The sequence below is a fragment of the Oncorhynchus tshawytscha genome, linkage group LG20 (assembly GCF_018296145.1).
Source record: "Oncorhynchus tshawytscha isolate Ot180627B linkage group LG20, Otsh_v2.0, whole genome shotgun sequence".
In the NCBI taxonomy this organism is placed as follows: domain Eukaryota; kingdom Metazoa; phylum Chordata; class Actinopteri; order Salmoniformes; family Salmonidae; genus Oncorhynchus; species Oncorhynchus tshawytscha.
In genome coordinates this window covers 16,985,390-17,007,379 of record NC_056448.1, presented here as the reverse complement: position 1 = coordinate 17,007,379, position 21,990 = coordinate 16,985,390, and the positions used below count along the sequence as shown (strand labels likewise).

The 21,990-nt window shown below is 45.9% G+C and overlaps 3 protein-coding genes across 10 annotated transcripts in view; 1 reads left to right on the top strand and 2 right to left on the bottom strand.

The window, feature by feature from the left end:
* LOC112219368 (guanine nucleotide exchange factor VAV2) overlaps nt 1-21,990 on the top strand; it is a 1,336,992-nt gene that overhangs the window by 607,653 nt on the left and 707,349 nt on the right. The window lies entirely within an intron of this gene.
* On the bottom strand, nt 1,923-7,676 carry LOC112226308 (mitochondrial glycine transporter B). Of its 3 annotated transcripts, XM_024390710.2 has the most exons (8): nt 7,315-7,675; nt 5,629-5,781; nt 3,731-3,855; nt 3,269-3,353; nt 2,975-3,154; nt 2,669-2,837; nt 2,282-2,448; nt 1,923-2,055 (listed from the first exon to the last, which is right to left on the bottom strand). In XM_024390710.2, the coding sequence occupies exons 2-8, from the start codon at nt 5,641-5,643 to the stop codon at nt 1,933-1,935; spliced, it is 864 nt and encodes a 287-aa protein (XP_024246478.1). In that variant the 5' UTR covers nt 5,644-5,781; nt 7,315-7,675; the 3' UTR covers nt 1,923-1,932. The 3 variants fall into 3 exon arrangements, with proteins under 3 accessions (XP_024246478.1, XP_042158219.1, XP_042158220.1); XM_042302285.1 differs by having other exon boundaries at nt 3,731-5,781; nt 7,315-7,676; XM_042302286.1 differs by lacking the exon at nt 7,315-7,675 and adding an exon at nt 5,949-6,317 and having other exon boundaries at nt 3,731-5,781.
* Nucleotides 7,843-21,990, bottom strand: part of LOC112226307 (myosin-9-like) — a 32,445-nt gene continuing 18,297 nt past the window's right edge. For both annotated transcript variants that reach the window (XM_042302251.1, XM_042302252.1), the window contains 35 exons: nt 21,650-21,742; nt 21,466-21,529; nt 20,924-21,022; nt 20,703-20,846; nt 20,524-20,619; nt 20,024-20,295; nt 19,576-19,749; nt 19,132-19,305; nt 18,900-19,014; nt 17,561-17,748; nt 17,273-17,394; nt 17,041-17,110; nt 16,771-16,931; nt 16,539-16,647; nt 16,288-16,419; nt 15,944-16,150; nt 15,723-15,860; nt 15,516-15,639; nt 15,272-15,443; nt 14,937-15,149; nt 14,533-14,677; nt 14,218-14,424; nt 14,018-14,122; nt 13,743-13,895; nt 13,356-13,604; nt 12,214-12,426; nt 11,884-12,096; nt 11,599-11,760; nt 11,329-11,457; nt 10,972-11,060; nt 10,733-10,856; nt 10,413-10,621; nt 10,121-10,229; nt 9,701-9,873; nt 7,843-9,447 (listed from right to left, as the gene is read on the bottom strand). In XM_042302251.1, the coding sequence (XP_042158185.1) occupies nt 9,339-9,447; nt 9,701-9,873; nt 10,121-10,229; nt 10,413-10,621; nt 10,733-10,856; nt 10,972-11,060; nt 11,329-11,457; nt 11,599-11,760; nt 11,884-12,096; nt 12,214-12,426; nt 13,356-13,604; nt 13,743-13,895; nt 14,018-14,122; nt 14,218-14,424; nt 14,533-14,677; nt 14,937-15,149; nt 15,272-15,443; nt 15,516-15,639; nt 15,723-15,860; nt 15,944-16,150; nt 16,288-16,419; nt 16,539-16,647; nt 16,771-16,931; nt 17,041-17,110; nt 17,273-17,394; nt 17,561-17,748; nt 18,900-19,014; nt 19,132-19,305; nt 19,576-19,749; nt 20,024-20,295; nt 20,524-20,619; nt 20,703-20,846; nt 20,924-21,022; nt 21,466-21,529; nt 21,650-21,742 (5,256 nt within the window). In that variant the 3' untranslated portion in view covers nt 7,843-9,338. The remainder of the gene's footprint in view (nt 9,448-9,700; nt 9,874-10,120; nt 10,230-10,412; nt 10,622-10,732; nt 10,857-10,971; nt 11,061-11,328; nt 11,458-11,598; nt 11,761-11,883; nt 12,097-12,213; nt 12,427-13,355; nt 13,605-13,742; nt 13,896-14,017; nt 14,123-14,217; nt 14,425-14,532; nt 14,678-14,936; nt 15,150-15,271; nt 15,444-15,515; nt 15,640-15,722; nt 15,861-15,943; nt 16,151-16,287; nt 16,420-16,538; nt 16,648-16,770; nt 16,932-17,040; nt 17,111-17,272; nt 17,395-17,560; nt 17,749-18,899; nt 19,015-19,131; nt 19,306-19,575; nt 19,750-20,023; nt 20,296-20,523; nt 20,620-20,702; nt 20,847-20,923; nt 21,023-21,465; nt 21,530-21,649; nt 21,743-21,990) is intronic.

Sequence of the window (21,990 nt, the reverse complement as noted above, 5' to 3'; positions counted from 1 at the left end):
GGTAGCATTTCCTTTAAATTGTTTAACTTGGGTCAAATGTTTGGGTAGCCTTCCACATGCTTCCCACAATAAGTTGGGTGAATTTTGGCCCATTCCTCCTGACAGAGATGGTGTAACTGAGTCAGGTTTGTAGGCCTCCTTGCTCACACATGCTTTTTCAGTTCTACCCACAAATGTTCTATAGGATTGAGGTCAGGGCTTTGTGATGGCCACTCCAATACCTTGACTTTGTCCTTAAGCCATTTTGCCACAACTTTGGATGTATGTTTGGGGTCATTGTCCATTTGGAAGACCCATTTGTGACCAAGCTTTAACTTCCTGACTGATGTCTTGAGATGCTGCTTCAATATATCCACATAATTTTCCTGCCTCATAATGCAATCTATTTTGTGAAGTGAACCAGTCCCTCCTGCAGCAAAGCACCCCCACAACATGATGCTTACCACCTCCGTGCTTCACGGTTGGGATGTTGTTCTTCAGCTTGCAAGCCTCCCCCTTTTTCCTCCAAACATGACGATGGTCATTATGGCCAAACAGTTCTATTTTTGTTTCATGAAACCAGACGACATTTCTCCAAAAAGTACAATCTTTGTCCCCATGTGCAGCTGCAAACCATAGTCAGGCTTTTTATGGCGGTTTTGGAGCAGTGGCTTCTTCCTTGCTGAGAGCCTTTCAGGTTATGTCGATATAGGACTCGTTTTACTGTGGATATAGATACTTTTGTACCCGTTTCCTCCAGCATCTTCTCAAGGTCCTTTGCTGTTGTTCTGGGATTGATTTGCACATTTCGCACCAAAGTACGTTCATCTCTAGGAGACAGAACGCGTCTCCTTCCTGAGGGGTATGACGGCTGCGTGGTCCCATGGTATTTATACTTGTGTACTATTGTTTGTACAGATGAAAGTGGTACCTTCAGGCGTTTGGAAATTACTCCCAATGATGAACCAGACTTGTGGTCTACAATTTTTTTTTCAGAGGTCTTGGCTGATTTCTTTTGATTTTCCCATGATGTCAAGCAAAGAGGCACCGAGTTTGAAGGTAGGCCTTGAAATACATCCACAGGTACACCTCCAATTGACTCAAATGATGTCAATTAGCCTATCAGAAGCTTCTAAAGCCATGACATAATTTTCTGGAATTTTCCAAGCCGTTTAAAGGCACAGTCAAGTATGAAAACTTTGGCCCACTGGAATTGTGATACAGTGGATTATAAGTAAAATAATCTGTCTGTAAACAATTGTTGGAAAGAGTACTTGTTTCATGCACAAAGTAGATGTCCTAACCGACTTTCCAAAACTATAGTTTGTTAACAAGAAATGTGTGGAGTGGTTGAAAAACTAGTTTTAATGACTCCAACCTAAGTGTATGTAAACTTCCGACTTCAACTGTACCTGACATTGTAGAATTCTACAGTGGGATATATATCTAAAGCCTGGAGTAGCTTAAACAGTCAAGTTTGGCTGGGAGTCCAGTGGCTAGTTAAGGACCAACAATATTATATGACTTATAGTGCAATATAGAATTTTGAAAGTAGCCCAGTAGAATAAATAAATAAAAGTATTGTTTGGTGTAGCCTCACATACAATGAAGACAGACAATATTGTGCAATGCAAAACTATTCAAATATACATACATTTTAATAAAACTACTAGTCCTCATCTTTCTGTCAAAGTATGGATACCAGTCCTTGAGGTATCATATCTTTGCAATGTGTTAATAATGTTATGGCAGAATAATGTATGTCAGTGAAGAAGTCCATTGGCACACTCACAACTTGGCAGTCTTAAGAAACAAACACAGCAGTGCCTTCCAGGGCACTCCTCACTGTACTGGTTTGTCCTTGACTTTCACTTTCTTCCTCGGGCCACATTTCATTCTCTCTCTTCAGGACTTGTCATCCCTTCTGGTCATGCCTCTTTTTGTCATCCCTCCTCAGGACTTGAGCCCCATGCGGGCCATCAGCTGTTCATACACCGTCCATGCCATGGCAGCAATCATGGTCCTCCTTAGAGAACGTGGCACCCCACCCCGGAAGAACCCCTGAAACCCGTGCTCCTGAGAGACGGAGAGAAAGAATGGCACATGTCAACTACTATTCATCAACCCATATGTTTTATTACATAGTGTGACACTGTGTGCAGGCCAGAGGTCAGTATATAAACACATACAGACAACAGTTTAGCCTGACCCACATACGAACAACGTCAGTATATTACAAGTGCTATTGCCCAAAGCATAGTAACAACGCCGTATTCAATAAAACACCCAGAGAGATAGTTACATTGTAAATGTATCGCACAGCGTCTGCAGTCCTCCTGTACAGATGTGGGCTGACTTGGACATGAGTTTTGACCACGTCAGCTGGCTGGGTGACCAGGGAAGCCAGGACCCCGGCCAGAATCCCACAGCTGAAGTTAGCCAGGGCCGCGTAGGGAGACGTGCTTATCTCTGGGAGGAAGAAACAGAGAGACACTATACATTCCACTCCACACCAAACAATTCACATTGAGACAGATACGTCAAAGTTATCAAATGTGGCTTCTAGTGTAACCAATACTACTGCTCCATGTTTATGTCATCGGCGTCCCCATACTGACACTTCAAAGTGATCGCACACTAGTGAAACAAATACCAGTGTTGAGCATTAGTGTGGTGTTCTGATACTGACCCTGTGGAAGAGTGTTCTTGCCCTGGCTGTAGAACATGACATAGAGGCCTGAGAAGGGAGCATCTCTGAGGAGGGTGGCGGTCAGCCCTGAGAACAGAGCTCTGGGTCCCTCTGTTTGACACACACTGCGCAAAGCCCCTGCCACGCTCACGTAGTTATACCTGCCACTCTGAAACAACAACAGACACTACAGTAAACACCTACACATTAAACAGTACTCATGTAGTCACTGTAATCATACAGTATATAGAAAAGTATTTATCTTTTCCTTCCGGCCCCTCCCCCAGTCTCTCTACCTGAACATACCTCAAAGCGAGTTTTAATGACAGTGACCGGCAGCATGCAGACCCCTGCCACAGTCCTGGCCCCAGCTCCCAGCAGCACAGACTCCATGGCCCCGGGGCCCTGCTCCAGGAAGTAGTGCTGCTTTAGAGAGTAGTAGGTGCTGAAGTAGATCCCTACGCCGGGGATGGTTCTCACAAACGACTGGAGGAGGAAGCAGAGCAGACATGCTGTCAGAGTCATATCCTCAACACACAGATTCAACACAATTGATGTGTTTCTGTTTATATTACTGATCATAAAGAGAGGCCAACTTACTGGTGAGACCCCCTTCCAAAGTCCTATGAGCTTCTCTGTCCGTACAACACTTAAGAACACAGTCACCATCCCCACTCTTGCTGAACTGAAAGAGCGTAAGAGAGAGAGAAAGCCATATTAACACACTGTCCTATGAAACGACCCAGAAGTTACGTTGCAACTACGCTTCATTTCAAAATAGCTGACGTGACATTGAGTTGGTACTAGCATGCAGGCCATGTGGAACCTGCATGAGTTTTATGACTCTTTGGACTCTCAATGTTCAGATCTACAATCTACAATATTGCTTAGTCAATGAGGCGAGTCAATAGAGTAATGCAATGCTAGTTGGTCTCATGGTCTAGGACAAGACTGTAATCTAGAGCCAGAAAACTTACTACAAACGTAACCTCACCTGATTACTATGTGGAAGTGTGGACTATGCTGTAAAGGTGTTGACTGAGCCAGCTGAAGGCTACTCACCCAGGCTGCATGTTGCTGTGAAGGGTCTGCAGGCGGGTCTTGACCAGGTCCAGAGGCTGGAAGAGCAGGGTGGAGCATGTTCCACTGAGAGAGCCACACATAAAGGCTTTGAGAGCCGGGTGAGCCTGAAGGGAGAGACAAGCAGAGAGGGGAGGAAGGGAGAGTGATAACATCGAACACACACCAGTCACGGTAGAGTGCTCTTCGGCGAGAGCCCAAAGCATGATGGGACTTATGATTGTTTACGATGGAAAGCCTGGGAAATAGGACAAAAGCACATACACTCGCTACAGCAATTCACATTACATAAATTCCCACACAAGCAGTAAAAACAAACATTCAGACTCAAGAATTGTGTGTAAATCAACATGGGACCACAAAGAGAACAGGCAAAAGGACTCTCCATTGAAAAACCAAGATGCACCAACCCATAAACACGCACACTATTCCCCACCCTGCAAGTGTCACCCTACATCAGGTATGTGTTATAATGCATTATAATTGGCATGCTTAGTTCTCTAAACAATCTGCCAACACAAAAATCAACAAAGAACTGGATGGCTGCAGAAGAAGCATCATATACACCATACCCAGTCACTCCAATTTTCACATGCTGTCATTACAGACAAAAAAATAAGACGCCACACACACAATATACAAAACACACACATCCCTCCTACAGTCCACATCCCTACCTTCCCCGGGCTACTTTTCAGTGGCTGATCCTGTTTTTCCTGCATTTGTCCGTTTTCTTCCCCTCTCTAGCTAAGCTGTTATGAACTGTGGTGGGTTGTCAGGGCAAAAGCCTCCATCCCTCTCTTCACTTCTCTATAAGCTTTCCTCGGTTTCCCTTCACAAAGCAGCTTAATCCACTGGCGTATGTTTTCACTCTCTCTCACACACACAACCTCTCAATGCTGCTTCTCCTACTCTACCCTGAGGGGTAGAGATGCATTCGCTGGAAGCCGAAAGATGAGTCTTTCGGCTTCCAGCGAATGCACATCTCTGCTAAATGCCATGCGTCATACATTGTAAATGTCAGTGTGTGTGTGTGTGTGTGAGCGCATGCTTTTGTATGTTCTGGCTTCCATAAAACAACTTATCACAGTTTACATTCTAGAGAGTATGTGCTTAGGGTATGTGCTGCTCTAGAACTAGTAATTGTGTATTTATTTCCTTATCACTGGGCATGAATTCTAGTACATTTCAATGTCTACAGCTCTGGTAAATTACTTGGTAGTTCCTGTACTGTGATGTGACATTGACAACCTGTACTCTTTCACTGGGACTTGAACCCCACACTTTCTAAACATGTCCCTGCTCCTCCCTTAATGAGGGTGCTATGGCAACAGCCCACCAACAGTGGTTGTTGACCAATAGCAGTGTTGGCACAGTGGAGGCTTGGCAAAGCCTTGCTCACTTGTTTGGCATGTCTATGAAGATTTAAGGTGGCACCCGGGAGTTTGACCTTCTTCAGGGCAGAGGACAATAGAGAACTTGTAAACACAGAAAACATTGAATATTCTAGAACAGCTTGAGAAAGTGCATAGTATGAAAGTGGCCTGAAACTTCCAGCAGGTTAAAGGAGGGGTAAGGACAACTGGGTTAATCAACAATGTCACAGGATGGTACTGTGATTAACATAGGGGCTGGATTGAGAACGTAGGCCTGGGTACCCTGATCCAAAATCACAGCCTGACATAAAATGCATGTGAAATCTTAACTGAGATATTAAATATTATAACCCAAGCCATTAGACCACTGAAACCACATCAATAAAACATACTCAGCTATTCACAGTACATGTACAACAGTCACTGAAGTTACTCTAGAATTATTGTCCTTCAGACTTTCACCATGGATCAAATACTAAATGAGCTATAAAAAATCCCACTCACCAGAGACAGTTCCATGGTTATTTTGAAAGTTGAGAATAAATTCCAATCCAATAATGTTGTCCTTGTATGATCAAAATCCTCTCGTCTTTTCCTCTTTTTGAATCACTTTCTCAGTCCTTACTCTGCCCGTCCATTCAACTTTTCCAAACACTCCTGCACAAGAGATTACAGAGAAGATGAAGATTTCATGATTGGGCATTTCAGCTGCGCAACCCACTACATAACACAGACAGAATAACCTTTCAAAACTGATATAGAATGTTACAGGCTGTAACTTAAAGCACTGGTGTTTTGCAATGTTGATACAGTGTGTCCCTTACAGCAGATACTGGAGAGCTGCCTCTGACTGATCCACTGAGGGGTTGGGGCACTCACCACAGCACAGACCCAATGTAGGAATCATCTGACTCACACTATGGTTCCCATTTAAGACACACCGTTACTTATGAACTAATCAAAGATCACCACCCAGCACATTAGCATTACATACACCCTGATCACATTGCACATGTTTCTCATGCATGTGTGTGTACACATCTGTGTTTGTGTCTCTGTGTGTGTACACATCTGTGTTTGTGTCTCTGTGTGTGGGGGGGTCCTGAAGCATCATGCTCTCAATACTTTGAGGCGGCACAGGTGGCCAAAATAAGTTAGTGCTTTTAAGTTCAGGACTGTTTTTAATAATGTGTCCAGACTCCAGACTCTTAAATCCTGATATACATTTATGGAATATGTTCTGTCATTTCAAGACATTACTTTAAAATGGGTACAGACAGACATCTCAATCGGCAGGCATCTATGTGACTGATTTTGTGAGAGAGTCAAGTGACTCAGCACACATATACATTGAAACAGATTAATACAATTAATGACTATTGTTAATGTAACACAGACATCACTAAATGACTAGTTGTACACTCATTCAGCCAAATTTTAGCACGGGACTGGACAGAAGTGATTATGATCCGGGGTTATAGAACTGTTGCAGAATCAGGACAGTACAGTAAAGCCCGACAGGAATGAATTTACACTCACTTGTCAACCTCGAATGTACATATCGACAAATATTCAAGGTAGTTTAACATATTTATGTTAATTTTAACAAATATGAGCAAGATTTATCACAGGTCTCACACTAGATCCTTTTCAATCATGATAAACAGAGGCCCATAGTGATCTTCTTTGGAACCATCTGCATCTCAGGATTCCAACGCAAGAATTTAGGAGTTAATGCCTCGTTCTCGTGCTAGTCGGGAACTAGGAAACTCTGACTTGGAAACATGAGCTCTGAGTTTCCAATTTGAAAGTAGCAGAATCAACGACAAGGAAGCTCTTATACAAAACCCTAACAATCATGAACCAGACAGTTTTCAGAAGCGTTTGCCAGTCCAACAAAACATTTACAGAAAATCGTACGTCTAATACTATTTCAATTAATTAGAATGAGAACACAACCCGAAGACAAGTTCGTTATAAAACGTGCACAATGAGAATAGAAACTCACATTTATAAATGCATAGGTCAAAGCATTTTACTGGAGAATGGACAAAAGACGTAATCAACAAACAGGCATCTGTAATTATTTGATTAAACAGTGATTAACAAGCCAAGGCCACTCGCTGAAATATTGTAGCTGACAATAGGCCGTTGTATTAATACAATATAAAAACGACATTCAGTTCTCACCCAAATCTGTCCATCCTTGTGTCCAATTTTCTGTTTAAACCGGTTTAGACTTGCTTCATTATTATGCCGTTTGTCCTGGGGAACCATTTCAATTGGGATTTGTTCTGATTCAAGACTGTCCTCTTGTGGTCATGTCTGAGATCACGATGCTAAAAAAATAGACTACAGGACAATATTAGATCAGAGTCTAGTGTATTTCCAGTTTAAAGCCGCAATCAGCAGTAGAAACATTAACGCGAAATCCCAGCCCGTGTCAGTGAACAGCTGAGGGATGGGGCTGGAGGAATGTAACCACTCAAATTCACAGACAAAGCTACGAATGCAGGACTAACCATCCATGATAACTTTTAACCATGTTTCGAGGCCAATTGTTTGTTTACATTTACTTTGAACTTAAGTTATATTCTTTAAGAATCAATAGGTAAAATAAATGTAGCAAAGTAAAAAAAAAACAATTATATATATATATATTTAATTGTAGTAACTGCCGATTGCCCCTTTAATAGACAAATTCTCAGGAGTCAACGGTTGCAGTTTAGAAAGCCATCTTTATTGCAATAATACCAACAATTCACAACTCATCAAGATGTCATTTTTTTCAGAGCTGCAGAGAAAATAAACAGTACAAAATTGAGATTTCTTTTTTGCTTCCAAGTGCGAGAGAGAGTGATCCTTTGTCTGTTATCCATCATTATTTATAACAAATTCCTCTCACTTCCCAGCAGTGTGAGCAAAAAAGGCAACCCTGAGCACAGCCTGCAGGGGTCAGTTCACCCAGACCTAAAGCACCTTCACTCATCTACCTCACCCCATCCCTTAAATACATGGGATTAACACCTGGCCAGGCATATCAACAGGGAGTCATCTTCCTGTCAGAGAAAGTAAAAAGATGCCATCAGGATATCATGTGATGTGTTCGGCCACGGCGCTGCAAAATGTAACAACGTCCCACTCATCCCAACATGCTTTATTCTGTTCAACCACCCCTATACCCCACCAAGCAGTGCTCTGAGAATACAGCGTGTCGTGAGTAATAAACTACCCCACCACCCCGTAACCGTTGCATCAATAAAAACATTGATAGTATTAAAGAAATATGTGGATCCAGGTAACAACCTTGAACAGTAGAATTTGACTGTAAGGCTTTAGTGTGTGTTGGCATGAATACATAGGAGCCTGCAGTTCCTCTGAATTTGTATTTTCTTGTTTGAGGTGCATCTGCCGTCTATCAATGTCTTCAATTTAATGCACCAGTGGTCTATCATTTCTAATCCAGAGTCACACATCTCAGTGCAAAAATAAGAATTCAGCACAAATCAAATGTTTGTACATTGATGCGTTGCTCTAATTCTGTGTGTGCTTTTTGTGCGTCTATAGATGTACTGTTTTCTTAAGCCCAAAAGCATATTCATGTTTTAAGTACTATCCGCAGCTAAATTAATACGGTACAATTGAGCACATAAACCTCCATTATAAACTGAGGTGAGAGCGAGCGAGAGCCATAATAGACGTGTAGTATTTTCATACTTAACCATTATAAAAACTACAGCATAAAATACAAATCTATAGATTGCGATATTACTTTGGTCCCCTTCGAGTAATCCTTCTTCATTTATTTATATTCATTTCGTTCTTTCTTGCTTCAGTTAGAAAAAGAGCCCAAAAAGACTATTTCTAATGGAATGTTTCCTTACAAAAATATCATTCATTTTTATTTTTTTTCCCAGAGAATGAAGCAGGAGAAAATAAATTTGGCCCACAAATTTGTATGAGTTATGACAGTATGGTGATTGTCTGAAGTACTGTTGTATTGGCTTGTATGGAATATAAGTGTACATAGATTGTCAATTCTCCCATTAAAGAGAGACTGAGGTTTGGCTGTGAAGTATATTTACTGCCTCTAAATCATACAGTATTATTTTTGTGTCCCCCTGTAAGTGCATGCGTTACTTTAAGTGGTAAATGTGTGTGTTGTACGACTGTTGCAGTTCAATCCTATGGACAGAAGGGAACACTGTGGCTGTTCATTCAGGCTTGGGCTCAGGGGTCTCGCTCTTGGGCTCGCTCTCCTCGTCGCTCTCAATGCCTGCGCGGCTGACAATGCGGCGCATGGTGAAGGGGAGGTCCCCACGCCTGGAACAGAGACGGTAGAGATCAGGGATTAGGGCAGAGAGATCGTGACAGGGGCACAGCACATACCATGGAAGAGTCATGGAGGGCCCCCCCCCAAAAAGTCCCTCTGTGGATATATGATCAGTAATGTCGCAGAGGGAATGTGATTAAAACATGCATTGTAAATGCAAGTATGCAAGTACAGACGGCTTCATTTACAACCGAGTTCAGTGCGTCAGCATTTAGTCCGGTTGGGTGATGGAGGTGTACGTACCTGAGCTTGCTCTTGAGGGTGCTGACCTCGCGGTTCATGGCATCGGCTGACTCGGTGGCGTCCTCCAGCTCCCTTTGCAGTTTCCTGCGGTTGGCATTGGCCCTCTGGGCCTCCTCCTCAGACTCCTCAAGCTGCCTCTTCAGCTGCTTCATACGAGAGTTCAGCTTGTCCGACTGCGTACACACACATACACAAGCATTAGCGTCAAGTACCAAGGTGGATGCTACATATAGGTGGTGGATAGGGTGAGTTCCAAGACAATCTAAAGTACAAAGATGTAGTGTGAAAGCTTTATATAAATGTACTCCATTAAATCATTCACATACTTTCAAAATAGAGTCACACAGGGGGAAAGAGAGACTAAGTTTGCTGGTGTAAAGCTGTTGGGATTGTGTTGAAGCTTGTTTTCCGAGCCCTGACCTGGTCTTTGTACTGCTCTGTGTTGCGTCTCTCGTCGTCCACCGCGAGGACGACCTCCTTTAGCTTCTTCTCTGTGCGGCGCACCAGCTTGGACGCCTGCTGCCTCTCCCTGTGGAAAGAAACACCTGGGTCACATGGACAGACTGAAACGTCTACTTAGCTTGTGGGAGTCACCATCTGATCTCACCCATGCTGCAATTTCAGTTATTTTTTGCATTATGGAGAGCATAGGAGATGCTGGATATCTGAGGGAGGTTGCAGGTGGTCTAAGGTCAGGCTCAGACCCCCTCACCTGGTCTCGATGTCCACCTGCTCCTCCAGCTGGGCGATCTTGGCCTCCAGGGCGGCAATAGTGGCCTTGTACTTGGACTTGACAGTTCCTTCCAGCTCCTGCAGCTTCAGCTTCAGCTCCTTGTTCTGGCGCTCCAGCTGGGAGCGGGCCCCCTCCAGGCGCTGGGAGGTACTGCGCTCTGCCGTCAGCTCCACAGTCATCTGGTCAGTCTGACAGAGACAGGGGGTTAAACTGCCTGACCCACCTTATCATTAGAAGTACACTATTCCAGTCTGTACACATGGGGCATGAAAGTCAATTGCCATCCTTGGCTGTCCTACCTGCAGCAGAGCTCTCTTCAGCCTATCGTTGACCAGCTCTGTGTTACACTGCTCCTCCTCCAGCTCCTCCTCCAGCTGTGCGATACGAGCCTCCAGTCTCCTTTTCTCCTCTGCAATCAGAGCACTGAGGGGAAGAGGAAAGGTGGGAAAGAAAGGATGAGATAAGAGAGCAAGGGAGAGACATTTGGGCCATTAGAAGCAGAGATAAACAGTAGGTCATGAAAGAAAATGGTTCCTACTTCTTGGCTGCCTGGTTGTTGATCTCATCCTGCAGCTCATCTCTCTCTTGCTGGGCCTGTCTCTTTACACGCTCTGCAGAAGCCAGCTCCTGGGGGGGTGGGGTGTCAGTGTATGTGAGAACCAAAGCGTGTACGTGGGAGTAGGCCAAATCCTAACTTGAGAAGCTCTCATAACTACCTTTCCACATTAATCATGATTCCAGGGAGGATTTGTGCAAATACAGTTTCACAGTAGGATTTATAAAGAGTTACAGAAGTAGGTTTTGTATTGTTTGGGAGGGCGGGGTGTCAGGTGAGAATAAAACGAGAGACTAGTGTGAGATGGTCAGGTGAGGAGCAGCAGCAGCGCCGACTGACCTCTGTCATTTGGATCATGTCGGCCTCCATGCTCTTGAGCTTCTTCTCGTTCTCTTTGGCCTGGGCCATGATCTCATCTCTGGACATACGAGTGTCCTCCAGCTCCCTCAGCAGCTCCTTCATCTGGGCCTGGTGGAGAGGGAGAGGGAGAGGTTCAAAGCATATTTCAAGCAAACTATTCACCATCTGCATACACCTTGATTAGAATAGAATGTGGTCATGGTATAAAAACTATAGTCAGAAGCTGGTGATAATGTAATTGGTTGTTACCTGGAGCTTCTTAAGCTGTTTGAGGGCCTCATCACGGTTCTTGTTGGCCATGTCGATGGCTGCCTCCAGCTCCTTCAGGTCCAGCTCCAGCTTCTTACGGGCTGCCACGGCAACAGATCGCTGCTTCCTCTCATCCTCCAACTCCAACTCCATCTCTCGCACCTGAGGACCAGAGAGATTCAAGCTTTCAATAACTGGACTACATGTCCCATCATGCAGTGGACAAATAACACCTTAAGGAACCACTACCTACCGAACAAGTCAAACCTGTAGCTACTAGTGTACCTGTTTGACCAGCTGTCTCTTCTTCTCCTCGCCCATCTCATCTCGTCCTGCCAGGTCTCTCTCGTACTGGGCCTTCATGGCCTGCATGTTGACCTCCAGACGCAGCTTGGCGTCCTCCGTGGCCTGCAGCTCGTCCTCCAGCTCCTCCAGCTGAGTTCTCATCTCCTCCAGCTGCTGATCCATGCCACGCTTGGACTTCTCCAGCTCGTGTACCTGAAGGAGAATAGTAGAGATTGTGATGTGAAATAGGAATTTGGGACCAGTATGAAAACAGAGGATTTGAATTGATTTCTACCTAGAACAAGTCAACCACCCCCTAGGCTGTCTTACACTCTTGCCAACGTCGTCCTTGGAGGAGACCAGGTCCTCCATCTCAGCACGGAGCAGCTTGTTGGCACGGTCCATCTCATCCTTCATGTCACGGAGGGATTCGAGCTCACGGGTCAGAGCCAGTGTCCGGGTCTCCTTTTCCCTGGCCTCAGCCTCAGCCTTGTCCCTCTCCTCAGCATAGCGGCATGAGATGGTCTTCTCCTCAGCCAGCATCTAGAAGTAAAATGGAGGAATGTCATACTATACTTCAAGACAGATTTTTCCCTGATTGTTACAGATCTTCAGAATCAACCCTTCCAAGTAGTCGCCCCCAGTTTGAGTGAATTAATTGTGGACAGTAACCAGGTTTCCTAGAATCTTCATGCGAGTAAAGTACATCTCTGGTAAAAAAAAAAAACAGGCCTGATGGAAACAGCAAATCTGTCAACTCAAAATACAAAAAGATCACATCTTGTCTAGTGTGTCTAAAATTAAATTCTGCGAGAAATGGTGAAACACCTTTATGCACAAATATTGATATAGTAACCATCATATCGAAGTAAACTTGGAGTAATGCGATGACGTGGTCCTCCCACTACGACTCAGGAAAGCATACAGTTTACTAGGTTAGATTAAATAAGTTTGGATTAATTTCACAGGGTGGTGAAAGTGCACAGTAATGAGCTTGATGCTCCTTTCCAATAAATATTGAGGGTCTTACTCTTATTCTGGTGACATGGTCAATGAAAGGCAGCCATTTAACAAATAAAAACCTCTACTTTTATGTCCATAACCTTTTGTAGGTAGCTTACCCGCACTGCATCTGCGAGCTATAGGCTAAAGCACCCATATCAAGGCCAGAGCAGACACATTCGTTATACAACACCCCCCCAAAAAATTAGGACAAAACCATTAGTTGAAATGCCAAGGAAACCCATTTAAAAGGAACTTTCTTGGTTTCCCTCGGTACATGGGCATTTACCCACAAAAGGTATTTTTATGTGCACTACGTCATCACCTACAGCCTTTTATTCACAACAAGTCAATTTGGTGGAAACATCTCTGCTGGTAAAATGCATATATTGTTTTTATGCAGATTTTTGAATATTTGAATGAAAATCTGTCACCAATTGGATGGAAAACTAGCTAGTGTTACTACTAACCTGGTCAAACTTCTTCTGCTTCTTCTCCAGGTTGGTTACGATCTGTCTGAGGTGGTCCTGGTCCACCACCATGTCGTCCAACTCCTGCTGCAGACGAGTCTTGGTCTTGTCCAGTTTCTCAAAGGCACTGCACTTCTCCTCCATCCGCTGGCCAAGCCCCTCCAGGTCCCTCTGCAGCCTCTTCTTCCCCTCCTCTGCATTTTCCAGACAGCCTGCTTCCTGCTCAGACTTCTTCTTAATCTCTGCCAGCTATAGGGGGACACCGCTTGTCACTCAAACATTCTGTGGTGCGGTTTATGGTTCTAGTGATGTGATGAACAAAAACATTCTAATAGCACATTTGCATAAATCCAATTTTAAGGTGTATGTTGCTGTAAGTGTGTCTACCTGAGCCTGCACGGTGAGCAGCTGCTTCTCCACGTTCCTCTTGCCCTCCTCCTCCTCCTCCAGCTGTTCTCTCAGAGTGTTCTGTTCATCCTCCAGCTGACGCAGACGAGTGCCCATGGACAGCTTCTGACGAGTCTCCTCCTGGAGCAGCTCCTGTAGGTAGAAGAGAAAGTCCGGCACAGTTATAGCAGCTTAATGACTGAGCTTTTACAACCATGACAAAACTAGTGCAATATTGAATACTTGAATCTGTTGTAGTCTATGGAGTACTATACCTGCACATCCTGCAGCTGAGACTCCACAGAAGAGCAGTCCTTGGACGCTTTGATGGACTTACCCTCCACCTCACTGAGCAAGCCATTGACAGTCTCCAACTCAGCCTGGGGAGGAACACAAGAACAAAAATGGGCCTTCCAGCTAGTGTACAGGCCATATGCTCCAAATCGTACCTGAAAGGAGATTAATAGTACTGTACCTGCATCTTGGCCACTCTCTCTGCCAGCTCAATCCTCTGGCGCTCGCTCTCTCCGTGTTTGACCTGTAGCTCTTGGACCTGGCCCTCAGCCTTCTTCCTGCGGTGCTCAGAGTCCCCCTTCCCCTGCATCAGGGTCTGCAGCTCAATGGCCAGCTCGTTACGCTCACTCTCCAGGGCCTGCTTAGTCTTGTCCACCGACACCTTGTTCTGTTAGGGGAGGGGGGGGGCAGAACACCAGGGGTCAGTGCATGTACAGATACTGTAATACACAGGAGTTCAAGGATATATCTATATATCGCTATATCTCTCACTCACTCTCTTGGCCTGCTCCAGTTGCTCGTTGAGCTCGTCGAAGGCCTGGCTATGTTTCAGTCTCATCTCCACCACCTGCTGCTCGTGGACCTTGCCTTCATCCTCTAGAACCTTCTTCAGCTGGTTTACCTCAGTTTCACGCTTTGTCCTGACAGACAGAAGTAGAGAAACGAAGGAAAGAGGGAATTGGAAATTGTCAGATTGTGAGCTAAGCTAAATACTGGGAAACAAGGAACATAACGGAATTTGAGTGAGAATTGTCATCAACTCATGAAATCATTTTTCTAGAAGGTCAACATGAAGGCATCTAAATAGCATCCACTATGTGTCATCTTATTTCACAACAAACCAGTTTCATTGAAACACAGTATCCGACTACGTAACTAATCTCCTCTGGGTGTCAGTACCTGAGCTCTTGCTGGGCAGCGGTGGAGTCCAGTGTGTCCTCAAGCTCAGTCTTGAGGGCCTCCAGCTCCTCACCCAGGTCCCTGCGGTTCTTCTCAGCCTTGGTGCGTGCGGCCCTCTCTAGCTCCAGGTCCTCCTGCAGCTCAGATAGCTGGGCTTCCATCTCCCGGATCTTCTTTTGGGCCAAGTTCTTCTGGGCTGCCTCCTCCTCAATCCTGAGGGGACGAGAGGGAAAATGGAGGGTGTAATAACATTCATTATTCCATGAAAATACAATTTACAGAGTGATCACACTAAAGTCACTATGTATGTATGCATGTGATTGCAGAGATCACACCTGGCCAGGGCTGCCTGCAGTTCCTCCTCCTTCTTGGCCAGCTGGGCGCGGAGCTCAGCGATCTGGGCCTGCAGCTCAGCTATCTGGTCAAGGAGATCAGTAGAATCTCCCTCCAGCTTACGCCGGTTCTTCTCCAGCTCCTGACGGCCCTTCTCCTCCCTGCGAAGGCGGTCTAATAGAGAAGGAGAAAGTGTTAAGTAGGCTATAAGAGCAACTTAGTCAACATGGTGTGTGCTCCACCTACCCTCTAGGTCAGTGATCATGGCCTCATGTTTGTTCTTGAGTTTCTGAAGGCTCTTGGACTTCTCCTCCTCCTCAGTCAGGTTAGAGGTGAACTCAGAGATACGCTCCTCCATTAGCTTTTTCTCCTGTGGGACACACAGACAAACAGGAGTTCACAACACAATTCTATCCATCCATACAACCGTCTGCCCATTGGTTGTTTACGGACCTTCATGAGTTTGTTGTTCTGGTCTTCAAGAACCATGACGTCCTCCTCAATCTTCTTCAGCTTGGAGTCTGTGGTCACCTTCTCCAGCTGCAGCCTCTGCCTGGCAGCCTCCTCCTCATCCAACTGCTGCTCCAGGTCCTACACACACACACATACACAGGAGGGGAAAGAGTTAGTACAGTGTGTACCTGCCATGCTGCACAAAGTGTGTGTGTACTCACCGTGATGTTCTGCTGCATCTTCTTCTTCTCTGTCTGCAGATGTGTGGCTCTCTCCTCCTCCTCTTCCACTCTGGCCTCCAGGTCATGAAGGATCTCCTCCAGCTCCTGCTTCTTAGCGGCCAGACGGGCTCTCATCTCCTCCGCCTCGGCACACAACTCTGTCTCAGCCTGCAGCTGCTCCTGCAGGGCCTGCTTCTCGGCACTCAACTGGGGGAGACAGAGACAATATGGTGTTGCGGGTTCATGAATGCATTTTCAAGTTAGCTTGAGCAATTATTGTTTCATTATAAAATGATCAACATGTCACTTCAGGGCTGTTTCAGTGACGAGGGCCTCCATCTTACCTGATGCTGTTTGACCTCCATCTCCTGCAGCTGTATCTCAGCATACTCCTGCCTCTCCTTCACCTTGCTCAACTCATCATCCTTGGCCTGCATCTCCTCCTCCTGCCTGCTCACCTGCAGCAGGGGCTTCACCTGGGGAGGGGGACAGTTCAGAGATGAGGAAAGGCAGTTGTACGCCAGTATTCCCCGGGGGTTTGGCTGAGTCGAGTAGCATTGTATAGGAACAACATTAGCATAAGTATAATGTGTACCTTGGTGAAGAGTCTCCACCACTGCCAGTTCCTGAGTTTGAGGTAGGCAGAACAGTTCCTCTGGATCACCTTCATGGCGGTCAGCTGCTGCTGTCTCCTGGCAAAGGCCCTGCAGAGCAAGCAGAGAGAGAGCGAGAAACACTTTGGTACCTTCCAAATACAGTTATAAGACATCAGAACATTTCCACTGCAGCCATATGATAAGACAGTTGAAGTCAGGGGGTCTCCTTACTTGCGGGCCACGTAGCCTCTGCACCAGGCCTGGAAGCTGATGATGACGTCAGTGATCTTCATGTCTCTCTCCTCCTCCAGGTGAGCCAGCACTCCAGCCCTGAAGAACACCTTACTCTGACCAATCCTGAACAGGTTGGGATCCAGCTCCAGGCTTTTGATCTGACAGAAGGAGGGTGAGGTATACAATCAGCTAAACTGACAATATTAATCTCTTCATTCTGAATGAGTGACAATGTTGTAGAACAAGATAATAATGCCCCTCTCTTACCATGAGCACACAGGCCTGTTTGCCATCCATGAAGCCCTTGGGGATGGAGTTGGGTGTGAGGATCTCATACCTTAGAGAGACAAAAAGGTATATGCATGGGATCATCAGTTGGACTCAACTCACAAAAAGCAACATAACCTCATATTGTTGTTGCATCATGCTGTGTAAGTTGGGCAACTGGTGAAAATACAGACATATTTGTATACAGCCACAATGGGAGTGTTCACGGTACCTCTGTCTGAACTCCTGGAAGACGATACGGTTGGGGAAACCCTGTCTGCAGATACGGATCCCCTCCAGAACACCATTACACCTCAGCTGGTCCAGAACCAGGTGGGGGTCTAGCTTACCAGCCTGTAGGGGAGGAAAGAAAGGGAACATGTTTAGATGTGCAAATAAAAAAAGCTGCCAACACCACTAAGAGAAGCTGTGGATGCCTCTGTTGCGTATTGTGTTCGATGGCATCTTGAGAGAAACTATTGTTTGGATGTTTTCACTGGTGGAGTTGATCTACTGGTACCTTCTTCTCGTGGTTGGGGATGATGCAGCGGACAAAGTTGGGGTTGGTGTTCCTCAGAGTGGCCATGAGCTTGGACAGCTGCTCCTTGTAAAGCTGGCCCACCGTGCGGAACATGCCCTTACGGGTCTTAAAGGCACCAGGCATCTCAGACATCCCTGCAACCTTATCCAGGCCCACAATACGATCCACTGAGAGGGGGAAGACAGAAGAAAAAGAGGAGGAGAAAGGGTGCCGTGAGATAAGAGGCTTTCACATTTTTTAATATCTAACCAGGCTAACTCCACACAGTGAAAACAAACCACAACATAAAACGCATGAAGCAGAGTATAATGGTGATCCCATCTCTACATGGGGGATGGTGAGATATGGTGACAGGTTCAAAACCAGTGACACCACAATACTGGGTCAATGCAGAGAGGACAAATACAATAGGAAGGGGGATTTGGGGAATGAGAGGGGTCAAAATGCCAGTGAAGCGTGGGTGGGTAGGAGGGAATCACACTAGAATGAGATGCAACTCGATGCAGTGAGTGAAGTGTGTGTATACACGTAACTGCTTACACTATGCGACCAATCTTAATATGTCAAATGTGTGGTGCGAACCGACATACAATGAGAAATCAATGTTTGTGACAAACTGTGCATTTGTGGGCATGTTTTTATTGGTGACGACGGAACCAAACCCATGCAGTATATACCCATTGCTGCAGTACCCATGAGCAACACCAGGGGTCCCAAACCACACTATTACACAGAGGGAGAGAGGAGAGTCCAATGAAAGTGCAGCAGGTGGTAGAACTCACTGCACACAGAGCTGGGGGGGAAGGGGGGGCAGTCATTACAACCCCTTGTAAATATATATATGGTAAATCAACATTGAGCCACAGGGAAAACAGGGTAAGACAGGATAAAAACATAGGCAGTTGATGCTGAGAAGATGGAAAGGTTCATATTAGTGTGAACAGAAGGATGAGCAGAATTGGAGTAAATAAAGGAGACAAATGAAAAAGAAAAAAAGTCACCTGAATCTGAGTGGAGAAAAGGAAAACGCTGATAAAAATAGGCTCTCTGAGACCTCTGTACCTCTGAGACCCAGTAAGAGGGAGAACAGACGAAAACGGGTCGTACAAAGGAGCAGATGGATAGAAACCAAAACAGAGTGATTGGTAAGAACAAAGGTCCAGACACCAGACATTGGATACGAGACAAGAGAGAACAGTGGATATGAGACAGGAAGAGACCCTTCACTGAAAACATAGCAGCAATTCCCAGCATGAAGGTTAATCCACTTAAGTCTGTTCTTCTTACTGGTTGCTAACTCATCATTGGCTGCACTCACCATCCTTCCACAGTTCAGACACAAACTTGTCAGTGGACTGGTTGAGCAGCGTGGCCACGTTGTCGTTCAGAGGGTCCATGTTCTTCATCAGCCACTCGTCAGCCTTGTAGTCCACCTGAGACGGCACAACATATAGACAATAGTATTACACAAGGTTTGCCTGGGACATGATGTCCAAGGGCGCACAGTTTAAGCAGAGTCTAAACTTTGCCTTCATTACTGGTCCGTTTACCTTCCCGGCGTAGTGAATGATGCAGAAGTCAGCCTCATCTTTCAGTTTCTTGGGCTTGTGGAACTTGGAGTGGGTGCCCTGCTCCTGCAGGACCTTCTCCACAAAGCTCTTGTCAGTGGCTTTGGGGAACCAGCACTCCTCATCCAAAAGGGCCAGGATACCAGGGGGGCTAGCCTGAGGGAGAGCAGAGAACAAGGCTTACAGAGAGACCAGGGAGCCTGGAGGTGCAGCATAGCATGGGACCTAACTGAAAGAGATGGAGAGAGAAGAGAAAGGGAGGTAGCAGGTGGAGAGATATGGGAGAGAATTGAGAGAAAGGGATGAGACTGTAGGAAGTGAGAGGTTAACAGGGAGTTACATACAGGGAAGGGTGGAGTGAGAAAGGGAGTATACAGTACATGATTAAAGGTAGGGAGATACAAAGGGTCAGAGGGGTAGACTCACAGGCTTCTCAATCAGGTCGATGCAGGGCTGCAGGTCCAGGCCGAAGTCGATGAAGCTCCACTCGATGCCCTCCCTCTGGTACTCCTCCTGCTCCAGGATGAACATGGTGTGGTTGAACAGCTGCTGCAGCTTCTCGTTGGTGTAGTTGATGCACAGCTGCTCAAATGAGTTCAGCTAGAGGAGAAAGTCAGAAAGTGCATTCACCATCATGAACAAAAACTAAGAGGCTCAAGTGTATTTGTCCCCTTTTCCTAGTCTGCAGTGATGTGAAAGAACTAGACAGGTGAAAATAGATTCCCTGTAGGCATCCACCCGAATTTCACCCCCATTCTGTCTTTCTAGATAAGTGGAGATGGCGAGAGAAGAGGAAATCGCTTTTAACAAATATACCCGCTGGGTCTTACTCAAACATTGTAATCGCGTTGGTCTTTCCCCCACTCCAGTTTACCTCAAAGATCTCAAAGCCAGCAATGTCCAGGATGCCGATGAAGGAGGCTCCCTGTCTCTTGGTCTTGTCCAGGGCCTTGTTGATCCTCATCACCAGCCAGCGGAACATCCTCTCGTAGGTGGCCTTGGCCAGGGCCTCCACTGCAAACTCAGCCTGTTCCTGGGTCTGGGCCTTCTGCACGTAGTCCCTGCCCACCTTGATACGAGGGGACAGGATGGCACGGGTGAAGTCTGTCACGCTCATGCCCATCAGGTGGCACACCTTCTGAGCAGCTGTGACAGGGAGGGATGGGGGACAGAGAGATGAGAGAGTGTTGAGAGGGAGGGATCCCCCAGGGAATAACAGTTTGATGCCTACAGCAGTGCATGGAACTAGACTTTGAAACCAAAAATAATTCTGGTGGACTGAAGTGTATAATCTGCTGGTCAGTAGAGTGTAATTGACAGATACTAGGATCTCCTTGTCATGATCAAACCAGCCCACATAAAGGTTTGCTGTACCTGTGTCGTCAGGCATGGAGGCCTGGTCTGAATGGCGCTCCTTCTTAAAGCTCATGTTGCCCAGCTGGAGCACGGAAGACACCACCTTCAGCAGACCTGCATGAGGAGACCAGAGGTTAGAGTCACACCCCCCCAAAGTAAACCAGTGAGAGGGTAGTGTGTCCCGTCCTCCCCCTCACCAATCTGCTCATCCTCTGGAATGCCCATGATCCTAAAGGCCTCCAGGGTCTCGGTGAACAGGTCCTTATCCTGCTGGCCAGGGATGGTCACGTTTCCATTGACCAGGAAGCGGTAGTTGTTGTAGCCCTCCAGACACAGCTCGGCTGAGGGGAGCACAGAATTATTACATCTGATATGCAGTTAGCAGTACTTGATAAAGGTGATAACGAAGGAGGCTTACAGCGCAGTTTGTCTCCAGCACCAGTGAGCATGTAATAGAAGACATGGAAGGTCCTCTCGTCTTTGGCCTGGCGGATGGCACGGGACTTCTCCAGCAGGTCTGGTGGTTAGACCGTCAAGGAGCCACTCATTCAGACTGGATTGTGAGCTTCAGCTGGCCGGGGCAAGTGTGTGTGTGACTTACTAGTTTACTGGAAAGACTAACAGAGAGATGTCTGCAGTTAAACTACACTTCAATCTATAGCCTAAGGAATTTTGATATAACTAGGCAAGTAAGTTAAGAACAAATTCTTATTTACAATGAAGGCCTACACCGGCCAAACCCTAGCCTGGATGACGTTGGGCCAATTGTGAGCCGCCCTATGGGACTTCCAATCACGGCTGGTTATGATACAGCCTGGATTCGAACCAGGGTGTCTGTAGTGACGCCTCTAGGACTGAGATGCAGTGCCTTACACCGCTGCGCCACTCAGGACCCCAAATTATTGTAGATTTCAAATGAGGGAGTGAATTTCATTGTGGTTAACATAGTATGAAGGATACAGGTTTCAATGTTGGCCCCCACGATGTATCCGTTGACGTCGAAGTTAATCCTGATGAATTTTCCCTGGGAGAGACAGAACATAGTGAATGACTAAGGAAGCAGGAAATACTTGTCCAACAGAAAAAATAAATACATTGAAGTCAAACCACAAGCATCACTAAGAGATTTTAAAAAAGGTCTTACGAATCGAGATGAGTTGTCGTTCTTGACAGTCTTGCCGTTTCCAAAGGCCTCCAGGATGGGGTTAGCTTGCAGCAGCTGCTTCTCCAGCTCACCCTAGAGGACAAACACAGAACCGCTCCATCAACCAATGACTTTATCCCATTGGATTCTTTAAACCATCACCTCCTTATAAGGACACATCTAGATTAGTGGAAATTCTATAGTGACACTAACAGGACATGCCATTTGTCATTTCTCAGCAGTGGGCTCAAACTGTGAATACCTTTGGTGATTCCAATGGATGATTCGTAGTCATGCATTGTGAGAACTACAGTCATCTGCTTTAAATTTACTTTAGTTTC